Below are 22,849 nucleotides of genomic sequence, written 5' to 3' on the forward strand. Positions count from 1 at the left end.
AAATGTCCCAAGGCACTTAATCAGATCAGAGTTCACACAGCTCTTCCAAGTATTAATTGTTAGAGTTAACTGCTTTAACCAAGAATATATTACTTATTTAAATTGTTGTTTGGTAGTACAGAACTTGAATATTGCTGAAAAGAGTTATTGGTGTGATTCCACGATTAGACAACATAAGCTAAATAATCCTCAACATGCTAAGAATTATGCTGACAACCAATTTGAGATTGTTAGTCAAATTCACAGTGTGGTGCATTTGTGTGTGTACTAGAAGCTACACATATTAATACACAGGGTCCTGTTCTTTGCAAACAGGAAGAACATGTACACACATTGTGCCTGCTTCAGCTAAACAAAATAAGTGACAGCCATTCGCTTGTTCATACCTCAGACCAATCAGAGTCGAGCTGCCTGGTTTAATTTCCAAGCATTGCTTTGCAGTTAACGTCAGTCACCATCAACTGGTGTATTCTCCATTGCAACACCTATACCAATTAGAGTCCATGTGGCAGCCAATCAGCACTCTCCTCATGTAGCATAAATTGTTGTTCCCTTTGCATTTGGTATTCTTGCAAATTGTCCTGATGAGTGCAAGATGAAAAGCTTTGACATAAAAAGTCTCTTTTTGCAGCAATATTACTCATTTCTGCAACTTCTAGGGAGAAATCATTCTAACTTTGAGCCTCGCTATTTTATAATCTATTCATTTACTTCTGTGTTTACGGTTCAAGTTTAATTATTCAGCTGCAGCTACGTCATTCATTCATCTATTTTTTTTTTAACTTCTCATTGTTTTCACCAATTAAAATAATTTTAGATCTAGGACTCTGTTCATAACCATGAGCTTCAAGTATTGGAAATAACTTATCGGAACACAACACATTGCATCAAAATCTCATGCCAGCTTTCATATCCAAAATACAAATATATTCTGTTTGAAATTATTGTTGAACGCTCTGGAGATGCATCTGGCACATGATTAGTCTTGTGGATGACAGCATTGCACCAGGTATTTTTCGTGAATATAGTGCAGTGACAGCTAAAAATAACCTCAAGTGGCTCTGTGTGAAATTTTGTTTGATAATACTCCTGTTAAGTGCCATGGCACAGTTTACTATATTATATACGATATTTTCCTTTGAAGTCACTATTTAAATATCCTTGTTGTAGGTCAAGGTGATTTTAACTCCCAGGCCTCATCTGCATGCTGTGCTGAAGTTGACAAAAAATGTCTCTGGCAGCCTCTGGATATGTTGCACATCAGACAGTGCTATCAAACCTTCAGGCAGCTGTCTGCACAAAATGGCCGCTGTCTGGCAGATGACAACAGAGATTTGGGCATGAGGTTGGTTGGCAAGATGACAAGCCATGAGTAGCCCATGGTTGGGGTAGCTCTTCCACCTGCTCAGAAAAATAGGTTACAACTGCGGTCTGTGGAATCCATGGGTGATGTGGGTGGGAAGAATACCTGGCATCTTGCCCACCTAATTTCTAACTGGTTAGGGTAAGATTCAGACCTATCTTAAGTGACCCCCTTTTCTACACCTTGGCACCCAAAGTCATTTCAGATTCTTACTGTTCTAAGTGAACTCTTCTTCACAGTCATGTTCAAGTGCTCCCTAGCACAAAGGGACAGATTTTGGCTACCAAGGAGGGTAGATCGAGTCAGGAAATTTCCTGACTCGCAGACCTGCCTTGGGGCAAAAAGATGCCAAGGTGCACCATTTTCGCTCGGGGGGACAGGGTAGGGGCAGATGCAGGTTGGGGTCAGGCCTGCTGACCTCTGAAGCAAAGCGTAGGCAGCCACGGTGGGGGGTGAGTGCCAAAACTGTCTGGTTTGAAGGCTTGCCTTGGTTCTCTAGGACTTTTTCCCAGTTATTTTACAACTTGCTAGTCATTCTAGCCCTCGCTCCTCACACTGCTTCACCCATTTAAGAAACCCAAGATTTCATCCCGTTCACTCAAATTCTGCTGTCCATATTATAACTCACACCAAACTCATCACCTGTGTTCACTCTGCTACATTGGTCCTGCAATGCCTCAAGTTTAAAATTCTCCTCCTGTGTGAAAATTCCTCCAGGGCCTCACCCTCCATATCTCTAACTTCATCCACCCTTACAACCCTAAGAGATTTCTGTGTTTCTCCAATTCTGCTCCTTATTCATCCCCAATTTCCTTTGTTCCACAATTGATGGACGTACATTCAGCTGTGTCTACACCCTAAGTTCTGGAAATTCCTTCCCTAAACCTCTCTAACTTTCTATCCTCCTTAAAACTTACTTCTTTTACCAAGCTTTTGTTCCGCTATTCTATGGTTCTCCTTGTGGCTCAATGCCAATTTTTTTTCTCATAATGCTCCGGTAAAGTGCACTGGAACTAATACATTCAAGGTGTTGTATAAATGTTAATTGTTGTGGAATTCCTGTACAATAGTAATTATGGCCTGATGGATGATTTTTTGTTCCTTCAGACTTCTAACTCCCTCTCAACGGCAACCATTTTTGCTTTTTTAATTGGCAGGTTTCCGATCACCGCTTCTCTGAACCTTCTTCTCTTGTTCCTCCAAACACCAAATCTGACATGATCTCTTCCCACTCCCTCCCTACATCCTCAATGTGCTGAACTTGATAGTGTCTCTTGTTCTAGTTGACTACGTTCTTAAAACAGTGGCACTCATTAGCCCTTCAGTCTTGCAAAAGCAAAAATATTGCAGATGCTAGAAAAAGGGTCATTGACTGGAAACATTGGGCTAGATTTTCATAGAGTCGGGGAGACTCTGCAGAGGGGTGAAAATGGTGGCCTGGACCCGATTCCAGGATTCTGACCCCATTCCCAGGATTTCTGATTTTCAGGAGTGCCTTTTAAGGGGGTGGGCTGATTCAGGTTGCGAGCCCACACCCTACATTCCTGACCTGGTCTGCTCCATTGCGGGAGTAGGATGTCCTAGTCCTCCGCAATTTTCATGGAGTCAGGCCAGTTTTTCAAAACGTCTTGTGTTCATGGCACCTCAGAGGTGTGTGCCAAGTCTGCATGAGAGGACCTTTATAAAGATAAGTTCAAATGTCTTACCCATGTCCCCCATGCCAAGCTATGCCTGCTCCACACACACCCCATGGCCCCTCATACTCACCATGCCAAGCTATGGCACTTCCATGGCCATTCACCCACTATACACTTTGTATAGAACCAATGATCCATAATGACAGTAGGGAGTCTTTAAAAAGCTTTTAAAAAAAGTCATTCACAAACACTGCTTTTAATTAGCCCAATAAAAGTGTCAATCATCCAGACTTCTTTAAAGTAATAATAGCAGAAACTGCAAGCAATTGGAACCCTTTAACTTGTGTAAATAAACACCGTGAAATTGACAGAATAGATCAAAGAACCAGAGATGTCATTCAAACAATGTTTTCCCTCAGATGCAGCTGTTTCAGAACTGTACTGGGTGCCTGGGTTTTCAGCTTATTTACCACATCCTATTGTCATTATCAGGTTCATTGGTTCAATACAGAATGCATAGTGAGTGAATGGAAGTGCCATTGCTTGGCATGGGGGTGTATAAGGGGCCATGTGGGGTGGATGGGGGGGTGCTGCGTGAAGTGGCATGGAGTGTATGAGGGGCCATGAGGCGGCTTGGGGAGTGTGTGGGGTTGAGGACTAGAGGGCCTTACTGTTTTTATTATAACTGGGACACAAAGCACCGAGGCAAGCCTGCCATGGCACCCGGCAGCCCCTGTGGCTGCCTCCAAACTCTTTCAGGGGCGGTGGGCCTGACATTTGTTAGCACCTGCCCCCCACCCCAACCCTGGGACAAAAAACCCGTCTTTGCGGGCACTTTCTCCCAAGGCGGGTGCACCAAGCCGGGAAATTTCCCGACTCCCACTACACGCCTCAAAGATGAAAATCCAGCCCTTTAACTCTGTTTCTCTCTGTAGATACTGCCTGGCCTGCTGAGCATTTCCAGCATCTTATGTTTCCATTTCAGTCCTTCAGTCTTCATTTTCTACAGTACTGACTTTTAAAATCCAAACGTGATGTTGTCTAGCCATATTTTCTCGCGTTCTGCTGTTACCCTTTTCAACCTGTCAGAATTCTTAATCTTTGGGTTGATGGGCTGGAATGGTTTGTTGCCACTCATTCAGCTGTTGAGTAGAGCAGTCATTGCTGATCACATCAACTAGCTAGAGCTGTCAGTTCAGCTTCAACACGCCCTGCCTAATTGTGACAAATAGAGAAAACTGACTATTTACACAAGATAAACAATCTGCAATGAATTTACAAAAACTGCATTATTACCCATTGTTTGGTATTTTATAGGGGTCATAAATAGCACTGTACATATGCCAAATAAGCTAAGTAATTACTTACCTTGGGCATTATGATGCACTTTAATACATTTTGGCTTGAGGGCAAGTACTGAGACAAATCTTGGTTGGCAATGCCCTAATCCATTCCCAAAATTGACCAATTACAGAAAGGCCGTCAACAATACCATCAAATATTTCAAGTGATGATACCAGCTGACACACATCATGGGATAAATTGCTGTCCGAAGCACCAGACTCAAGGTACAGAAAGTAATCCCTATGATGCCTTGTGCACATTCAAGCAGCCATTAGAGTAAACGGGTGTATATGATTATCTTATCAGAATTTGAAACCTCATTAATCCTTTTTCAGCTTACTTCACAATGCTGCATAGGTTCTCAAAAAGAATGGATACAACTGATGGTTCGAGAAGTTAGTAGTTCACCTAGCCTTAAGACATTGAAAGGAAAAAAAGGTTATGCCATCTGGAGCAGTGGAGAAATATTTGTTTCTTTGCAATATATTCTGGGCCAGATTCACAGAGACAGTTGCAAACAGCCTGGCCTATTGCACAGGTGGCAGCAGCGTTAATCATGAAATAATGCTGCTTGTGCTGCAGCCAAAACTCATCTCCCCATTCCAGAATTTTAGTGCCACTAACTACAATAATTCAAAAGCAGTGAATGGATGACAAAGAACCAAGCTTAAACTCCTTGAAACACACGATCAGGTGAGCACATGAAACATCTCTGCTCCTTTACCCATTTACTTAGTTGCAATAAAAAATTTTCAGAACTGGAAATGTCAATCTTTTTTACTGAGAGACTTCTATGATAGATCTTCTTGATATATTCCGCAATCCCTACCCTCTCTAGAAGCATATCTATTTGCCACTTGAATTCTCATATTATAGTGGCTTTCCTGGTAACTTATTCTACAACTCTCAGCTATCGGATAAAAAACAAGCTTTGCAGGAATTTACTCCTTACTCTTAACTTCATTATTTTTAACTTGTTCTCCTTGTATTTGAACACTTCATCATAGTCAACAATTTTTAATTCCTTCATAACCTTGAATCTTTAGTGGTAACCTTGACATTTCTCTTCTAAAGAAACCATGGCCAATCTTGTTAACCTTTCCAAAAACCTGAAAATGCTGATAGGCTGAATTATCTTCATTGCTTATCTTTATTTTTTATATTCCTTTATGGGATGTGGGTGTCGCTGGCTAGGCCAGCATTTATTACCCATCCCTTATTACCCTTGAGAAGGTGGTGGTGAGCTGCCTTCTTGAACCGCTGCAGTCCCTGTGGTGTAGGTACACCCACAGTGCTGTTAGGGAGGGGGTTCCAGGATTTCTACCCAGCGACAGTGAAGGAGCAGTGATATATTTCCAAGTCAGGATGGTGAGTGACTTGGAGGGGAACACCACCACTTGGAAGTTCTCGTCCAAGCCACTCACCATCTTGACTTATCTCAAGGACAATGAAACCCTTAAATACCAATAAAACAATAGGTACCATCCATGGATCCTTATCAACACAGAAGTGTATACAATTGACCTTTTGGATTTTTAACAGGAGAGCATGCAAACTCATTCTCTTGGTTCTGAGGCAGAACCTTTAGCATCGAATGTGCATTTAAAAATAAACCAAATTATAAGCAAGCAGATAAAATACATGCAAAGATAACTCACCAGGGATGATGATTACTAGTTTGAATGACTTATAGCCTGAACAAGTTACACAAATCTTTAAATAAATTAACTAAACTTGTACTTCCTTATTCCCTGTCAATTGTTCCTTTTTGCAAATGCCTGATAACTCAATATTTAAAAAGGATGTGAGGGATAGGCCAGAAAATTATAGGCTGGTCAGCCTGACTTCCGTGATGGGCAAATTATTGGAAACAATTCTGAGAGACAGAACTGTCACTTAGAAAGGCAAGGGTTGATCAGGGATGTTCAGCATGGTTTTGTTAGGGGAAGATCGTGCCTTACTAACTTCATAGAATTTTTGACGAAGTAACAAGGTAGTGCAGTGGATGTTGTCTACATGGATTTCAGTAAGGTATGTGACAACGTCCCTCATGGAAGACTGATCAGGAAAGTGAGATCTCAAGGGGCGCAGGAAAAGGTGGCAGGTTGGATCCAAAATTGGCTCTGTAACAGGAAACAAAGGGTATTGATCGATGGATGTTTTTGCAAATGGAAAACCGTTTCCAGTGGTGTGCCACAGGGCTCAGTGTTGGGGCCCTTGTTGTTTGTTGTATATATTAATGATTTAGACTTAAATGTCCGAGGCATGAGTGGGAAATTTGCAGATGACACAAAAATTGGCTGTGTAGTTGATAGCGAAGAGGATAGCTGTCGACTCCAGAATGCTATCAATGGTTTGGTTGAGTGGGCGGAGAAGTGGAAAATGGAATTCAATCCCAAAAAGTGTGAGGTAATACATTTGGGGAGGGCAAACAAAGCAAGGGAATACTCAATAAACGGGAAGTTATTAAGAAAGGTTCAGGAACTGAGAGACCTTGGAGTGCATGTCCATAGGCCCTTGAAGGTGGCAGGTCAGGTGGACAAGGTGGTCAAGAGAGCATATGGAATGTTTTCCTTTATTGGGCGAGGTATTGAATACAAAAACAGGGATGTAATAATGGAACTGGGTAAAATGCTGGTTAGGCCACAGCTGGAATTTTGTCTACAGTTCTGGTCACCACATTACAGGAAAGACATAATTGTCTGGAGAGAGTGCACAGGAGGTTTAAAAGAATGTTACCAGGGCTTGAAAATTGCAGCAATGAGGAAAGATGGGATAGACTAGGGTTGTTTTCCTTAGAACAGGGGAAGCTAAGGGGTCACCTAATTGAGGCGTACAAAATTATGAGGGGCCTAGATATGGTAGAGAGGAATTACCTGCTTCCCATAGCTGGCGGGGGTGGGGCGGGGTCAATTACCAGGGGGCATAGATTTAAGGTGATTGGTGGAAGGATTAGAGGGGACATGAGAAAAAACTTTTTCACCCAGAGGGCGGTGGGTGTCTGGAATTCACTGCCGAAGTTGGTGGTTGAGGCTGAAAAGCTCAACCTCATTTAAAAGGTACCTGGATCTGCATGTGAAGTGCTGAAACCTGCAAGGCTACGGACCAGGTGCTGCAAAGTGGGATTAAAACGAGCGGCTAGTTTCTTTTTTCTCTTTTTGGCCAGCACAGACACAATGGTCTGAATGGCTTCTTTCTGCACCATAACTTTTCGATGGTTCTATGGTTCTAATTGTATTTGTCCAGAATCTGCTAATCGGTCACCTCATTGTTTTGCTTAAAACTTTAAGTTAAAGTTCTTTCTTACTAAAACCCAGGTGAAATACAAACAAAGGACACCACCATCTAATTGGGAATAATGGGCAAAAGCATTTGCACAAAGTAACAGGAAGAAGATTGCTATGGGGGGAATGTTTTCAACATCCAAGTATTTATTCTCTTCCACCCACCACAATATCTCCAACAGCTTCTGGGTCAGCCTGCTTGTATCTTTCTTCAACCCTCTGCACCGCCTCAATAAAAAAAACTCTGAAAAATGATCTTTTTCAAAGTTGGTCCCTCACAGTTAGCAGTAGGTAGCCATTTTGCAAAGGTTGATGTGCTGGGCTGATGTCACTGCTGAACCTCATCAAAACTAAGGAATATAGCTCAGCACCTTTCATCTATTTCACAGCTGGCAGCCACAAATCACAGTTGCACACTGCAAACTGCTGGCAGAAGCAAAGAAAATGCCGCAATCATTTTCAAAATGAATCACAAATTTGCAGGGGTAGAGGGAAAAGGCGGAGGAGTGAGGACAAGATGAGTTGCTCTTGCAGGGACCTTGCATGGACATGACAGGCAGAATGGCCTCCTTCTGTTGTAACCATTCTCTGATTCTACAGATTGATGTATTCAAACAAAAATGACACTAGAGTTCCTAAAGCACTATCATAAATGAAGTATACAGATTACACAACATTTGAACTTGGGTTAATGTGACAAAGGGAAAGCTGAAGTGTGATGAAAGATAGGGAAAGGTAACAGGTTGCACTGAACAGCTCCAAGCTACAGAGGTGATGCAAAGCAAGTTTTTTTTTCTGAAAGTTGTACCTGTTAGTGTCTCAACATGTTAGAGAGATCCAAATATTCTGCACCATCACCTCTTGCAAGTTTGACAGTTAAGCAGGTCACTGAACTGATTGATCTGCGACTGGATTTCAGATCAGATCATCAGGAGATGGGGGCATAAAGGAAGAAGAAGGGGAACATTTCCTACCGCCTGCAAGGCTTGAGATTCTCCACAAAAACGTGCGCTGAGGTGCACAGCATACTATGGGACGGTAGGGTAGGGTAGTATGGGGGTTCATTCACCTCCTGTGGGGAGGCACAACATGGAGGCCTGGCACACTTCCTATAGAGGAATAGAGGAGGAGGAACAAATCAGAGGAAGTCACCCCAAGAACACCCTCACTCACCTTCCAGCTGCTGGTTTCAGACCAGTATTGGAAGAGGCCTGGGGGCAGGTGCACAGGCTACCCTCTCCACCAGTGATGGTGCATTGCAGCAAGATTACTGGAGGGGAAAGAAAATAATTAAGTAAGTTACAAAATAAAAGCTCCAGCTTGTACAGGGACCAGATGCGGGAATGACTGGAAGAAGGTGATTGCTACTCCTTCCATTTTCTCCTTCTCCTCTTCAGCTGCTTCTGCAGCATGGGCCTCCTCACCGTGCCACACAGATCCTATGTGAATTAGGTTCAGAAGTCTCAACCCAGTTCTTAGGAACGTTGTTGGGATATTTGACTTGCTAGTTGCCTAAAACGGATGGTGCCCAATTCTCCTACATCAAAACCTTTTACGTTGTTGAGCACAAAACAAAAGTCATCATGAAAATGGTATTAAAAAAAACATGAACAATATACTTTTCGTGGTGAAAGCAAACTCGCTTTAAAATATTTGATCCGCCAATCAGGATCAGCAGATGTTCAATAAAAGGCTGACATTCTTTTTAGTTTGACTCGTGATAATACACAGGACTTTTTTTTTGGAGTTGGTTCTACTTAAGGGCTTTTTAAAAAAAAACTGAGGGACTAAAACTGTCAAACCTACAAGCTGAGTGAGCTTCTAACCAAGAACAGGTTGCCATGACGGCCAGCAGCATAAGACTCACCTCCGGTCATTCCGTCGCCTCCTGAATAGCTTTTTAGTCTGTGCAATTTCAGCTTCATTAGACAATGGCTGGTACACCTGGAAGAAACCAAACAGGTTGCTTGTTAAAGGGGTGTGTGTAGTGTGAGTACAGACTGTAACCGGCTGAAAGCTAGCTTCTCCTGACACAGAGATGTTCTATTCTCTCCTGAAAATGCTGACTCATACTGGGTTAGGGTGAAAGGTAACTGAATAACCCTCCAGAGCCACACCAACATATCAACCCTTCAACTTTAGGCACGGGGGAGCAATGAGAATAATTTGTTTTCTCCCTCACTCTGGCTTAGGTCAGTACAGTCAGCAAACAACAGACATATGTACATACAAATTAGGAGGAGTAGGCCATTTGGCCCCTCGAGCCTGCTCCATCATTTGATAAGATCATGGCTGACCTGATTGTGGCCCCAACTCTATTTTCCTGTCTACCCCCTGCACCCTTTTTCTCCCAAGTCCATCAAGAATGTATCTAATGCAGCCTTAAAAATATTAATTGACTCAGCCTCCACTGCTCTCTGGGGAAGACAGTGGCACAGGGTCATGACCCTCCGAAAAAAAAATCATCTCCATCTTAAATGGGAAGCCTTTCATTTTTAAACTGTGTCCCCTAGTTCTAGTCTCTTTCTTAATCAGAAACATCCTTTCAGCATTCACTCTGTCAACTCCCCTCAGGATCTTCTATGTTTCAATAAGATCACCTCTCATTCTTCTAAATTCCAATGGATACAGGCCCAGCCTTTTCTCATACGATAACCTCTTCATCCCAGGAATCAGTCGAGAACCTTCTCTGAACTGCTTTTAATGCAATGATATCATTTCTTAAGTAAGGAGACCTAAACTGTACTTAGTATTCCAGATGTGGTCTCATCAACCCCCTGTACTATTGTAGTCAAATTTCCCTGCTTTTATATTCCATTCCCCTTGCAATAAACAATAACATTCCATTTGCCTTCCTAATCGCTTGCTGTACCTGCAGACTAACATTTTTGTGATGCATGTACCAGGCCACCTGGTTTTGACAAGCTGAAATATCAGTGCTGAGAAAGAGAACGCATTTCCATTTTTGGCATCCAGTGTCAGCATTGAGTGCTCAGAGGTCAGGTGCAGCACAGGTTAGATGCTGAGCAAAGCTCCTTTTACTGTGCCCAATCAATATTCACAGGTAAGATATGGCAAATTTTACACCACTCCACTGAGTAACTCATCCTATCCTGCCAGGTCATGTATAGCACAGGTTAGATGCTCATTAAAGATTTCTTTACATCACTACATCAGTTGTTCTGAGCCATTGCACAGTCTGGTTAAATGCAAACTCAAGCTCCATTTAAACTTTTCCATTAATACTCCTGGGTTCATAGAATGATACGGCATAGGAGGAGGCCATAAGGCCCACAATGTCTGTACCAGAGGTTTGTATACCGTATGGGTTAGCTACAAGTTAATGCTCCCTCCACACTGCTCCAGTGATACTCTCAGGTCACGGTACTGTACAGATCATATTAAACCTCCTTTAAAACACATGGAATGATGGTATTCAGAGAGAAAAACACAACATACAAGTGCACCACTGCACAACAAAAAAATATTAAATGGAGAAAGCAATGGTGAGTTTAAATATTTATACATTACTGGAAGAAGTACAGTTCTGTGCAGCCTGTAATATTACTGGAAAAAAGTGACATCACTCTGGGCAAATAAAATGACAGAATCATAATCTCATAAGGCCATTGTCCTAGATCAGTGTGATTTTGCCAATTCTCACATTAAGTTGCACTATAGCTTGCGTACGTGAAACGTCTAATTCAGTGTCAAATTCTAAGCAGTTCTGTGCTCTGGATCCTCATCCATTAAATTGATGCTGCCTCAAACCTCAAAACCAGAAGAACAAGTTAAGCACTGATTTCCCTTTCTTTGGAATCCTCTACTCCAGAAGACTGTAGATGCTCAGTCGTTGGGCATACACATTTTTGAAATCTAAGGGAATGAAGGAATATGGGATAAAAACAGAAAATGCTGGAAAAACTCAGGTCTGGCAGCACCTGTGGAGAGAGAAACAAGAGTTAACGCTTCAAGTCCGTATGACTCTTCTTCAGAGCTGAGGAAAAATCATACTGACTTGAGACGTTAACTCTGGGTGGAATTTTCCGTGCCCATTGGCGGCGGGCTAGTTTGGCGGCGTGAGAGGACAATATGGCGAGAAGGCCAGTAATCAGTTTCATGACATCATGAAACCAGTTTGCAATTGTCCGCTCTGCCCGTCAATGGCGGGCCATGTTTCCCACCGTCGGATGTAGGGAACTTCATTGTAATACATTTGCATATCATTATAAGCCCAGCTCTTTGGCATCATCCCCAGCACGTGTTTCACAACTGAACATAAGCGATGTGCACCTGGAGACTTGCACTTCACTCGAGACTTTGAGGTTTGTTTGCCCACCCTGCTTCAGACAGCACTTGCGTTCATCAGCACCAGGCTTCCCAGACAGCACCACATCACTTTTAGGGTGGCTCACAGGCAGGTCGCTACCTACCAGACCAGCCATAAGACGGGGGTGGCTTTTCAATGGCTGCAGGGTGAGGGCTGGGGAAGGGGGGTAACCCAGGGTGTGTGTGGGGGCACAAGCTGATTGGTGCAAGTGGCCTCAAGATGGTGAGGGCTGAGCAGACAGTCACCAGAGGAGATGGGGCCAGGTGGAGATGGGAGGGTGTATGTGAGAGAGTGGGTGGTGATGTCCCTTGAGCTGGCAGTGAATGAGATGCCAGTGAATGTGTGATGGGCTTGTGATTGTGTGAGTTTAGAGTGCTGAGATGGTTGTCTTACCCTGGCAGCACGGATAATATCATTCATCCTCTTTCTGCATTGGATGGCTGACCTCTTTGTGGAGCATTGGCACTGATCACCACTACCATCACTTACCAAGCCGGAGAGGTAAGATTGCTGGATCTCCTACAGCCAGAGCAAGAGTAGAGGACATCACAGCAGGCCTCCACGACATCCAAAAGACGTTCCAGCGACGCGTCACTGAATCAGGGGGCTGCAGACATCTTGCCTTTCAGGGAAATATCTTCTGTGCAGCAGTCCTGGGATGGAAGCACCGAGAAGTGTACGTGCGGCTGCACTTTAAATATGGTGCTCGGCGTGAGGCAGCATCGAGGTGATGGCATGGCTGGCAAATGAGAGCCTGCCCGTCATCAAAACAGTATGTTTTCCAGGAATGCATGACTAATGAGGCAGGTTTGTGGCGATACAGCATGGGGCGATACAGAAACTGAACCGAACTAGCCATATAATTACTGTGGCTAGAAGAGCAGGTCAGAGGTTAGAAATCCTGCGACGAGTAACTCGCCTCCTGACTCCCCAAAGCCTGTCCACCATCTACAAGGCACAAGTCAGGAGTGTGATGGAATATTCTCCACTAGCCTGGATGAGTGCAGCTCAAGAAGCTGGACGCCATCTAGGACAAAGCAGTCCGCTTGATTGGCACCACATCCACAAACATTCACTCCCTCCACCACCGATGCACAGTCGCAGCAATGAGTACCATCTACAAGATGCACTGCAGGAATTCACCAAGGCTCCTTAGACAGCACCTTCCAAACCCACGACCACTACCATCTAGAAGGACAAGGGCAGCAGATAGATGGGAACACCACCACCTGGAAGTTCACTCACCATCCTGATTTGGAAATATATCGCTGTTCCTTCACTGTTGCTGGGTCAAAATCCTGGAACTCCCTTCCTAACAGAACTGTGGGTGTACCTACACCACATGGACTGCAGCGGTTCAAGGCAGCAGCTCACCACCACCTTCTCAAGGGCAACTAGGGATGGGCAATAAATGCTGGCCCAGCCAGCGAAGCCCACAACCCATGAATGAATTTTAAAAAAGCCACTATTGCAACCGGCGGGTGAAACCTTTTTTCCGCCCGCTACCACACTTAGTGCAAACCTAGGACGATTCCGCCCTCTGTTTCTCACTCCACAGATGCTGCAAGACCTGCTGAGCTTTTCCAGGATTTTCTGCTTTTATTTCATATTTCTAGCATCCACAGTATTTGGCTTTTATTTTACTGAAGGGATACGGGAATTGGATTGGAAAGTGAAGCCTAGGGGTGGAATTTTCCATGCCCATTAGCGTCGGACGACATGGCGGGTGTGAGCGGACAATATGACAGGAAGGCTAAAAATCGGTTTCACAATGTGGTGAAATCAGTTTGTGATCACCCGCTCCGCCCATCAACGGTGAGCTACCTTTCCCGCCGCCACATGTTGGGAACTTCATTTTAATACATCTGCATATCATTATGAGCCTTGCTCGCCTAAATCATCTCCCCACGTCAAATTTACCGCCCACCTTGGCGGGAAAACACGCCGGTGCGGAACATGTCTTGACAAGTGTGATGTGCAGAAGTTGGGACTTACCAATACTACCTTGCTCACATCGTGGGCATCCAAGGGGCAAAAGATGTTGGAGCCCTACAGCTACTGGACCTTGGAAGACCAGGTGCATCACACACTCGGTGGATTTATATGGACGTGGCTCTGCCGCAACGCAGCAGAAGGTGGAAGGTTGAAGGTCTGCTTCCGGACATCAGTGGCTTCGTGGGGAGGAAGGAGTCCAGGAGGAGGAAGGAGTCTGCGGGGTGGAAGAAGTTCGCATAGGAGAAAGAATCCAAGGGGAGGAAGGAGCTCATGGGGGCGAGTAGTCCAGGGGGAGGAAGGAGTAAGGGGTGGGGGGAGGTGGGGGGGGGGGAAGTTCAGATGAACATGCAAGGGAGAGGTCTGTGAAGTCGATGACTGCCTCCTGGGGAGCGAAATGAGGGTGGGCGTGATAGGAGGGAATGGTGAGAATGAGAGAGGGCAGAGGGAGCTGGTAGGGTGGGAGGGTGACGGTGTGATGGTATCGGTAGAAGGGACGCTGAGGGTGGTCGGTGGGGACTCGGAGGCAGACATGGACCTTGAGGGTGGGAAGGAGGAGGTTGTGGATGGGGGTGGGATTCTCAGGAAGGTAAGGAATTGCACGTTCACTTGGACATCTCAGAAAGAAAAGGGTTCTGGCTGGTAGGTGATGGTGGGGAGGTGAAGGGTGATGCCGGGGCGGGGGTCAACAGTGATGGGGGAAAGGACATGGGTAACAGGGGGAGGGGTAAGGATGAGGGAGCTCAAGAAGTACTTCACCAGTAGCATTTTGCAAAATTGAAAGTGAGTGGAGCCTCGTGTTGGACCAGAACAGGTGCTGTATAGGGGTGTGATCTATGGGTGGGTGGAGATACAGGTCAGTTCAGATGGGCAACTGAAAGAGAACCACAGCAGGCAGCATTGAAAATGCATGGAATATTGATATGGGTGTGATGGAGGAAGGCTCTGTGTGCGTTGGAGGGTGCTTGCACCAGACTCCGAAAGGCCCTGCCCCCCCACACTTCTCCCTCCAGAATCACTCTTGGGCTGGATTATGAAGTGACAAAATGTGTTTACTCACGGAACCACTTGTGATCAGAATTTCTTGACTGTTCTAGGCTTACCATTTCTCCTAGGTGCTGCCCTGATATCCGCAGCAGGGGTGGCGACAGCCTGTGCAATGGTTGGCTCTGTTGCCTCTGATGACTTTAGTGTGGGTCCTCTGGAGAGCCAAGACTTTGAAGGCCATCCTCTTGTGGGCCAGCTGCTCCCTCTGCGGTGACAGAGAACGAGGTTGAGGGGGTTGCAGGCAAAGGGGGTTCGGAGGGAGAGGACAGCCTCAGTGATTCCTGCATGTGTCCAGCTGCTGCTTCTCCTCCCTCCGGGTGCCTGAGGGTTCCATCCTGACTTTTTGAGTGGAAAAAGCACCTGGAGGAGCATTGAGGTGCCCTGTTTCCCTCTGGCGTTGCCACTGCAGGAACTCACCCATGGCTCTCGCGAGGCGTCTCCACGTTCTGCTGGGCCAGGGTCTCCATGGCGTCTGCAATCCTTTCCATGGAGACCTCCATACGTGCACAAGTGCGCACCACTTCATCAGAGAGCAGGCAGATGCACTCCTCCGACTCATGTGCCACTCTGCTGAGGGCTTCCAACAGCTCTGCATGATGTTCCCCTGCCTTCCGCTGATTCTCCAGGAAAAGTTGGAAGCCTGAGTCTAGAGGTTTGTCATCTGACTCAGACCTCGCAGATGCCGCTTCCCCATCAGTCCTCTGAGTGCCAGGGAGCTCAGCTGAACCTGCCACCTCCTGCTGCGGACACATGTCGTTGTGGTGAACTCCAGATTGTGAACCTGATCCTGCTCTAGCTCTAGGTCCCATAGATGTGTGTATCTCTGTACTGCTAGAGGATGTGGACAAGCACTGTGATGGATCTTCCAGGCTACTTACTTCCAGCTCTTCAATGGAGGAGGTGTCTTCTTGGCTGGAGGTGAGGACCTGGATGGAGCTGAGGGACTGGCTGGCTGAGGGTGTCAGTCGCTGGGCAGAGCTCCCTGTGAACCAAAGTAGAGATAGTGAATGCATGGCAGCAGAGTCAAAAAGCATGGAATGTTTGTGTGATGAGCAGCGCCATGGACGGGATGAGGATGTGAGCTTAAGAGGGTATGAGCCTGATGGAGATATGAGGATGTGTGTGAGTTGTGTTGTTGTCCCTTGAGGTGAGAGATCCCTGTGGACGTGTGATGGGTTTGTGAGTGCATAAATTTAGAGTGATGAGCAGAGTGACTTACCCTTCTGAAACAGAGATTATTTATTTTCTTTCTGCATTGAATGGTTGTCCTCTTTTGCAAGGCTTTGGTGCTGATCTCCGCTGCCACCACCTCCTATGCAGGATTGGTGACCTTGCTTGTTGGCCTTCGCCCAGAATGGAGGTAGAGGACATCATGGCAGGCCTCCATGGCATCCAAAAGGTGTTCTAGGGATTCGTTATTGAATTGAGGGGCTGCAGTCTTCTTGTCTTTTGGGGCCATGTCTTCTGTGCAGCAGTCATGGGCTGGAAGCACTGAGAGGTGTGTGCGCAGCTGCACTTTAAATATGGCACCTAGCGTGAGGAAGCAGCGAGGTGATGGCTTGGCGGGCAAATTGGAGGCCGCCTGCCTGTGAAACGGCGTGTTTCCCAGGAATGCATGATTAATAACGTGGGATTGGGACGATACGGCATGAAAAGCCGCCATTGCGACCAGCAAGTAAAACATCCTTTTTCCCACCCGCTACCACACTTAGTGCAAATCTGGGACGATTTCACCCTCAGTCGAAGATCAGCTACGATCCCACCGTCCATGGCGCTGCTCACCACACAAACATTCCATGCTTTTTGACTCTGCTGCCATGCATTCACTATCTCTACTTGGGTTCACAGGGAGCTCTGCCCTGCAGGCTCAAGGGGCCACGTGGTCTATTCCTGCTCCTATTTCTTATGTTCTTAAGCCACTGTTTCAGGAAGCAAGGCATCTCCTGCCTGACATGCGAGTGGGCTCGTATGCACTGGCAAAGAAAGCGGCATTAAAACGGACACTCCTGATTTGTTTGGAAACAAGGTCACGATTCCCAAACTTCTTCAGACTTGTATTCTGCAGCCTAGATCACATTAATATCAAGAGAAAACCCTATGGAGACAATTCACATGCTGCGGAACCAGCGCTGAACAATTAGAGGAAGTATGTCTGCAAAATATTTCCTTCCGAATGCTACCAAGTTAATAATTTCACCTTGTTCTCTGCATTATGAGCTTTCTTGGAAGGTTCCTTTAAAGCTTGTAGTGCGTTCCTGTGTTACAATGGGGCTGCACTTACCAGGTCATAACTTTGTATTTAGGTTGAGCTTTTTCCATAGGATTAGGCTGAAATTACAGCACAGAAACAGGCCATTTGACTCAACGGGTTCATTCCTGTGTTTATTCTCCACATGAGCCTCCACTCACCATGCTTACTCTAATGTTATCTATTCCTCTCTCCCTTATATATTCACCTAGCCGTTCCTTAGAATGTTTTAAAACAAAATGAAACATCATAACAGTTACGTCGTAAAATTCCTCACTCGGTTGTAAGCATTTCAACATCTTAATTTTCTCCCAGGCTGCACATCAATGTCGCTGAAAGGGTGTGTCAGTGGGTAAGTTGCTTGGGCTGTGGTTGAAGCCTCCATAATTTAGCTACTTTGGATTACATGAACATGGAACATGGCTGGTGGTTTCGGGGGTGGTGGGTGCAGGTGGGGGATGAGAAAAGGGAAAATTCCACCCTACTCCTGTAGAATTATACATTTGCAGGAATTGAACTGCTATACTAAAATAAACGCAAACGTTCACTCGCTCCTGAATACATTGGATGCAACAATAACAACTTGTATTTTTATAGTGCCTTTAAAGTGGTGAAGCATTTCAGAGTGCTTCACACAAAATTTGACACCGAGCCACACAAGGAAATATTGAATGCCCTGGGCTAGTAAAAGGAAACAAGTTACCATTACTGATTACTGTAATCTAATGGTTCCTTCTTGAAGGGACATGTACGTAGACATCGGTCGAACACAGGATCAGGCTCAGCAGTGATGCTCCTCCATAGTCAAACATCCTGTAAACACTCATTGTCAGAGCTCACAATCAAGAATGGCTGCTCGAGTGAGAAATTAGATAAGTCCGTGACTTAGGAGAGGAGAGCCAATAGCATAATCCAAGCTCAGCACCTTTGCTGCAACATTGGAGCCCAGTGATCTTCGCTGCCAAGCAACTTCCTACCATCTATTCCTGTTTACACAATGTTGGCTTCTAGATAACAGACATTGCTAATCCAAGCTACACACTTGGACGCACAACCTATATTTCAGCGATTGCCTGACTATCCAGGATTTAGCGCTCAGCTCATTCCAATTCACCACAACTGACCACTGCCACTCCCCCAGACAGTTTTTTGAGAGAAATTTTCCACATACACCATCCTACATGCTCTTCTTCCTACCTGCATCCTCACCATATTGAAGATCATTACACTCTTAAATCTGTTTTTTCCCAGGCTCTGAAAATTGCAGAACAGCTCATCTCCCTCAATCTTCCATTCCTGCAACAATTCTTCCATTTTTTCACTTGTCACCTGTTCACTGCTGCCTGACTGATCCAATTCACTGAAGGAGGCAAGCTTGCAGTGAGAAGTATAGATATGGTCCAGATATTAAATAAGGTACCTGTTTTCAGAGCAGGTGGATGTTGGGTTTGTTGAATCATTAGAGATATGTTTACACAAGTTAATGGACTTACTATTCAATAGGAAATGGACTAAATAATTTAGAAAAACTTTAGACAAATCAGTGGGGTCTGACCGTCCATATCCAAGGATCTCAAGGCAAGATGTACGTAGAATCACATGAAAATTACAACAGGAAAACAGGCTGTTTAATCCAACAAATCCATTTTCTCCACATCAGTACTTGTACTGATCTCATTTGTGCTGTTCCTATTTTCCCCTTTCATTCAACCATCTTTCTAACCAGTTATTAAATATTACACACTTTCTGATTCAGTCACTAAACTCAGTCTATAACTACAAAATCTTCCGTATTAAAAATAAATTCCATCTCTCAGTCATTAGGTATTTATGACCTTACTCCCTTGAAGTGCTGCTTTTAATCTCTTATAAATCTGAATCCCCAAATCTCTCTTACTTTTCCACATCATCTAATCTATCCCCATTAAAAGTATATTTTTTACTTTATTTTTAACCAAAGTGTGCAACTTAACATTTACTGACCTACTCCTGCTCTTTGTTCGTATGTTCTGATATTGAATTCCATCTGTTGCTTTTTTTATCCATTTCATTATCTTATTAATATACTCTTGCAGCTTTTAGTCCTCAGAATTTATTTTACTATGCCTCCTGCTGTAGTACCATTTGTAGACCACTCTAAGAGTAAATATCTCGAGGTGTAAATTTGTAGACCACTCTAAGAGTAAATATCTCGAGGTGTAAAGTTCACATTAATGTACAAAGTGAACAAGAACAGTCCCAGAACAGAACACTGATTGACACCATGAGCAACATCCAAGTATTCCTGAGAAACTGCCCTGATCTCCTACCCTCCCTTCCAGGAAGATTTTAGCCCAATTTGCTACCAGTCCCCTCAGGAAGTCTCTTTTGCGTTACCTTCTCAATCGTTTCCTTGAATGTGCAGGTACACCATATTCACTCCATCAGCTGTATCTGTCACCATCTGAAGCACAATCTTGCTTTCTGAAATTTAATGATGGCTGCTTCTTCATCTAGATATTTAGTAATGTTATTTTTAAAGACTCCAAAATGGTTCTTTTGGTGACTCTCCAGTCTCCAGCACACTGATGGAATCAATAGAACACTGAAAAAACAGATATTTTCCAAAGTGTTGAGGAAAGCAAAATTGTGCCTGACAACTGAAGGACGTTAAATATGATAACCCTCTCCTAAGAAGGGGGAAAAGATTAATCTAGGATTTATAGGCTATTTATTATTCAGTATTTAATAAGCCTTCCAGACGAAGGTTTTCCACCTGCTCTCCCATCAATAGCTTGGTGGACCTGGGGTGGGCGAAAGTGGAAAGCATCTTAGAGACATACTCCGTCATTATTTTCAGAGCTCTAGTACCGTCTGAGTCACAGTACGTCCACCCAATTGGTGTGCCTAAAAAAAAACTTATATACGGTTGATGGAAAGTGCCTTTGCCAGGTTTCCTGCCATTTGCAGCATTCCAACACTGCGGCTATCCAGTCAAGTCCTCCCTCATACCAAGTATTGACAGATCAGCAGGAGGGACTTGGCACCACAGATAAACGGAGCTGGTAAAAGCATTTCCATGATGCTGTGATTATTCACAGGCCCCAGCATGGAGAAGTTTTGATTTTTTTTTTAAAAAAGGAAACCTTTTGCATGTAGCTTTGCCTCTTTTTCCACTGAATTTGGAGGACAGAAAGGTGAAAGGGGGCAAGCTAAGAGTGAGACAGAATAAATGAGGAAGAACAAGAGGGAAAAGCTGGGGATGAGAGAGAGAAAAAAGGGGGAGAGAATGTAAATAACCAAGGGAAGAAGAGAATGAGAGGGAGAAAGCCAAGAGTAAGATCTAGAGCTAGAGAGAATCTGTGAGACAACGAGAGAGCAAGAAAGAAAGAAAACACCCCAGAATAGATCATAAACAACCAGGGAAAAAAATGTTAATTTCAATTCCAGAGATTCCGGACCCTTAGTCTTCAGACTAAAGCTCTATAATTAGCTCCATTTCCTACACAGAGGATACTGCAGTAACGCACATACATTATTAAGGAAACACTATTGTCACTGTGAAGGAACTGCTTCAGCAAACAGCCTTCCTTTAACCCTTGTAGGAGGTAGGGATGACTGCCAATGAGTTGCATTTGAGTCTCAAAAACAAATAAGCTCACTCTCCTGCTCTTTTTCTTTGAAACAACTGACTTCCACAACACTGCACTCATCAGGAATTTTCAGTGAAACTTTGGTTAGAATGTGGTACTGAGACTGGGGCGGAGGATTGTTCATGATAATTACATGCTCCATGTGGTTGCCATTTCATTGAATGTATTGACCACTGAAATGAAAGCTATCAGGCAGCTAATGATTATGGGACAGGGAAAATTAGCTGAGTATATGCCCACTTTAACAGGTGTTAATAGCTCAAATTATTGGGCTAATGGCCAATGTAGTAAGGAATAGTTCTTAATTCATTTTGTTAAAAGGGGCATTATCCTGATAGGGAGTGTTAGATAATCTGAAGCGATGGTCATGTGGTGGTAATGTCACTGGACTATTCAGAGGCCCAGGCTAATGATCTGGGGACACAGATTCAAATCCCACTTTGGTAGCTGGTGGAAATTAAATTCAATTAATTAGTAAAAATCTGGAATTGAAAACTGGTATTAGTGCCCTGAAACTATCATTGATTGTTATAAAAACCCAAGTGGTTCACTAAAAGGGTTTCTGCTGTGAATGGCACATGGATGAGGCGCTTGCGCTTTATCCGTGCGGAATCGATATCAAGAGATTTCGGAAGCACAATTTTTGTTTCTTGGAGCTGCTGGTGATCGTTTGTCTCGGCGCTCCGATAAAACAAAAAAAAAACACCTTTCAGGGAAGGTAAGCTACCATCCTTACCTGGTCTGGCTCCAGACCCACAGAAATGCGGTTGACTCTTAACTACCCTCGGAAATGGCCACTGAGTTCAAAAGAAATTAGGGATGGGCAACAACTGGACCTTGCCAGTGACACCTATTTCCATGAAAATAATTTTTTTTAAAAATCAAAATTATATAGTTTCAGAAACCAGAGAAAAAAAATCAACTTTTTGGTTTTAATATTCTTCTTATTAATGAGAGGTCTATACCCTTACTATGGTAAGATATCCATTAATGTCTGCAAATACTAAACAAGCCAAATGAGTTTTCAGCACAATGCCAAATAATTATACAATAAAGATTATTGTCATGTGATGTTTGTATCACATGCTACACAATGTAGCACTACATAGACCCCCGTTCTCACTTAGACATGTTGGCTTCAAACTAACATAAATTTTTATATAAACCTTTTGATGCTTGTTTAGTTCTATTAATGGCACCTCTCGCTTCCTCCTCCTGTATTCCCATGTGGAATCCTAACAACCTTGTCTAAACTATGTATTAGCAGGTCGCACAGAATGCATTACTATAATACAATGGTAAAGGTATTAATTTTGACTTCTGTACTGTTAAGCCACTTTCCCTATTGTATAATACACTATACTGCAGAGTCTTGGGAACCAACTTAGCAGATTCATAAAGGAAACACTAAGCAAAATCACAAAGACTGGGCTGCACAGTGGCACAGAACACCTTCTTGTTCAAACTTGAGGTGCCAATTCTGGAGACAGACTTTCACTTTAGAGCTGCTAATACTGCACTGGTAGTAATGAGAGATGTTTGTCACTGGGGATCTGTAGAATGAAAGGGCAGGTGTGGAATCATGTCAGTGAGAGAGGTCAGGACAGAGAGTGAGAGATAGCATATGAATGAAGAGGCAAGGACAACTGAAGAGGTCCTAAGAGGTTTACAAGAATAATAACAAAAGGTTAAATGGAAAATATGATAAAATAAGATAAAGTATTTAAGTAATCAATGATGAACAAATTCAAGGAACAACTGACTATTTTACAAATATATCAGTAAAAATATAATTGTTACTTGACATGGGACCCTGAGGAGAGGACTGTCAAATTTGTTGATGCAAATTTTAAAACGGTGGAGTTAATTAAAAGAAAGAAAGAATTCTTATATTGTCTTTCACAACCTCAGGACATCCCAAAGAGCTTTACAGTGAATGAAAAGTAGTCACTGCTGTAATGCAGTGAAACCA

At 44.0% G+C, this 22,849-nt stretch overlaps 1 protein-coding gene and 1 non-coding gene across 10 annotated transcripts in view; one reads left to right on the top strand and one right to left on the bottom strand.

Moving 5' to 3' along the window:
• Positions 1-22,849, bottom strand: part of ctif (CBP80/20-dependent translation initiation factor) — a 276,809-nt gene that overhangs the window by 79,856 nt on the left and 174,104 nt on the right. For all 9 annotated transcript variants that reach the window (XM_078552816.1, XM_078552814.1, XM_078552799.1 and 6 more), the window contains one exon: positions 9,496-9,572. In XM_078552816.1, the coding sequence (XP_078408942.1) occupies positions 9,496-9,572 (77 nt within the window). The remainder of the gene's footprint in view (positions 1-9,495; positions 9,573-22,849) is intronic.
• Positions 21,429-21,563, top strand: LOC144688876 (U11 spliceosomal RNA). The gene has a single exon (XR_013578500.1). It is a non-coding gene; the product is annotated as a U11 spliceosomal RNA (small nuclear RNA).

This window comes from Cetorhinus maximus, chromosome 1 (assembly GCF_964194155.1).
Source record: "Cetorhinus maximus chromosome 1, sCetMax3.hap1.1, whole genome shotgun sequence".
In the NCBI taxonomy this organism is placed as follows: Eukaryota; Metazoa; Chordata; class Chondrichthyes; order Lamniformes; family Cetorhinidae; genus Cetorhinus; species Cetorhinus maximus.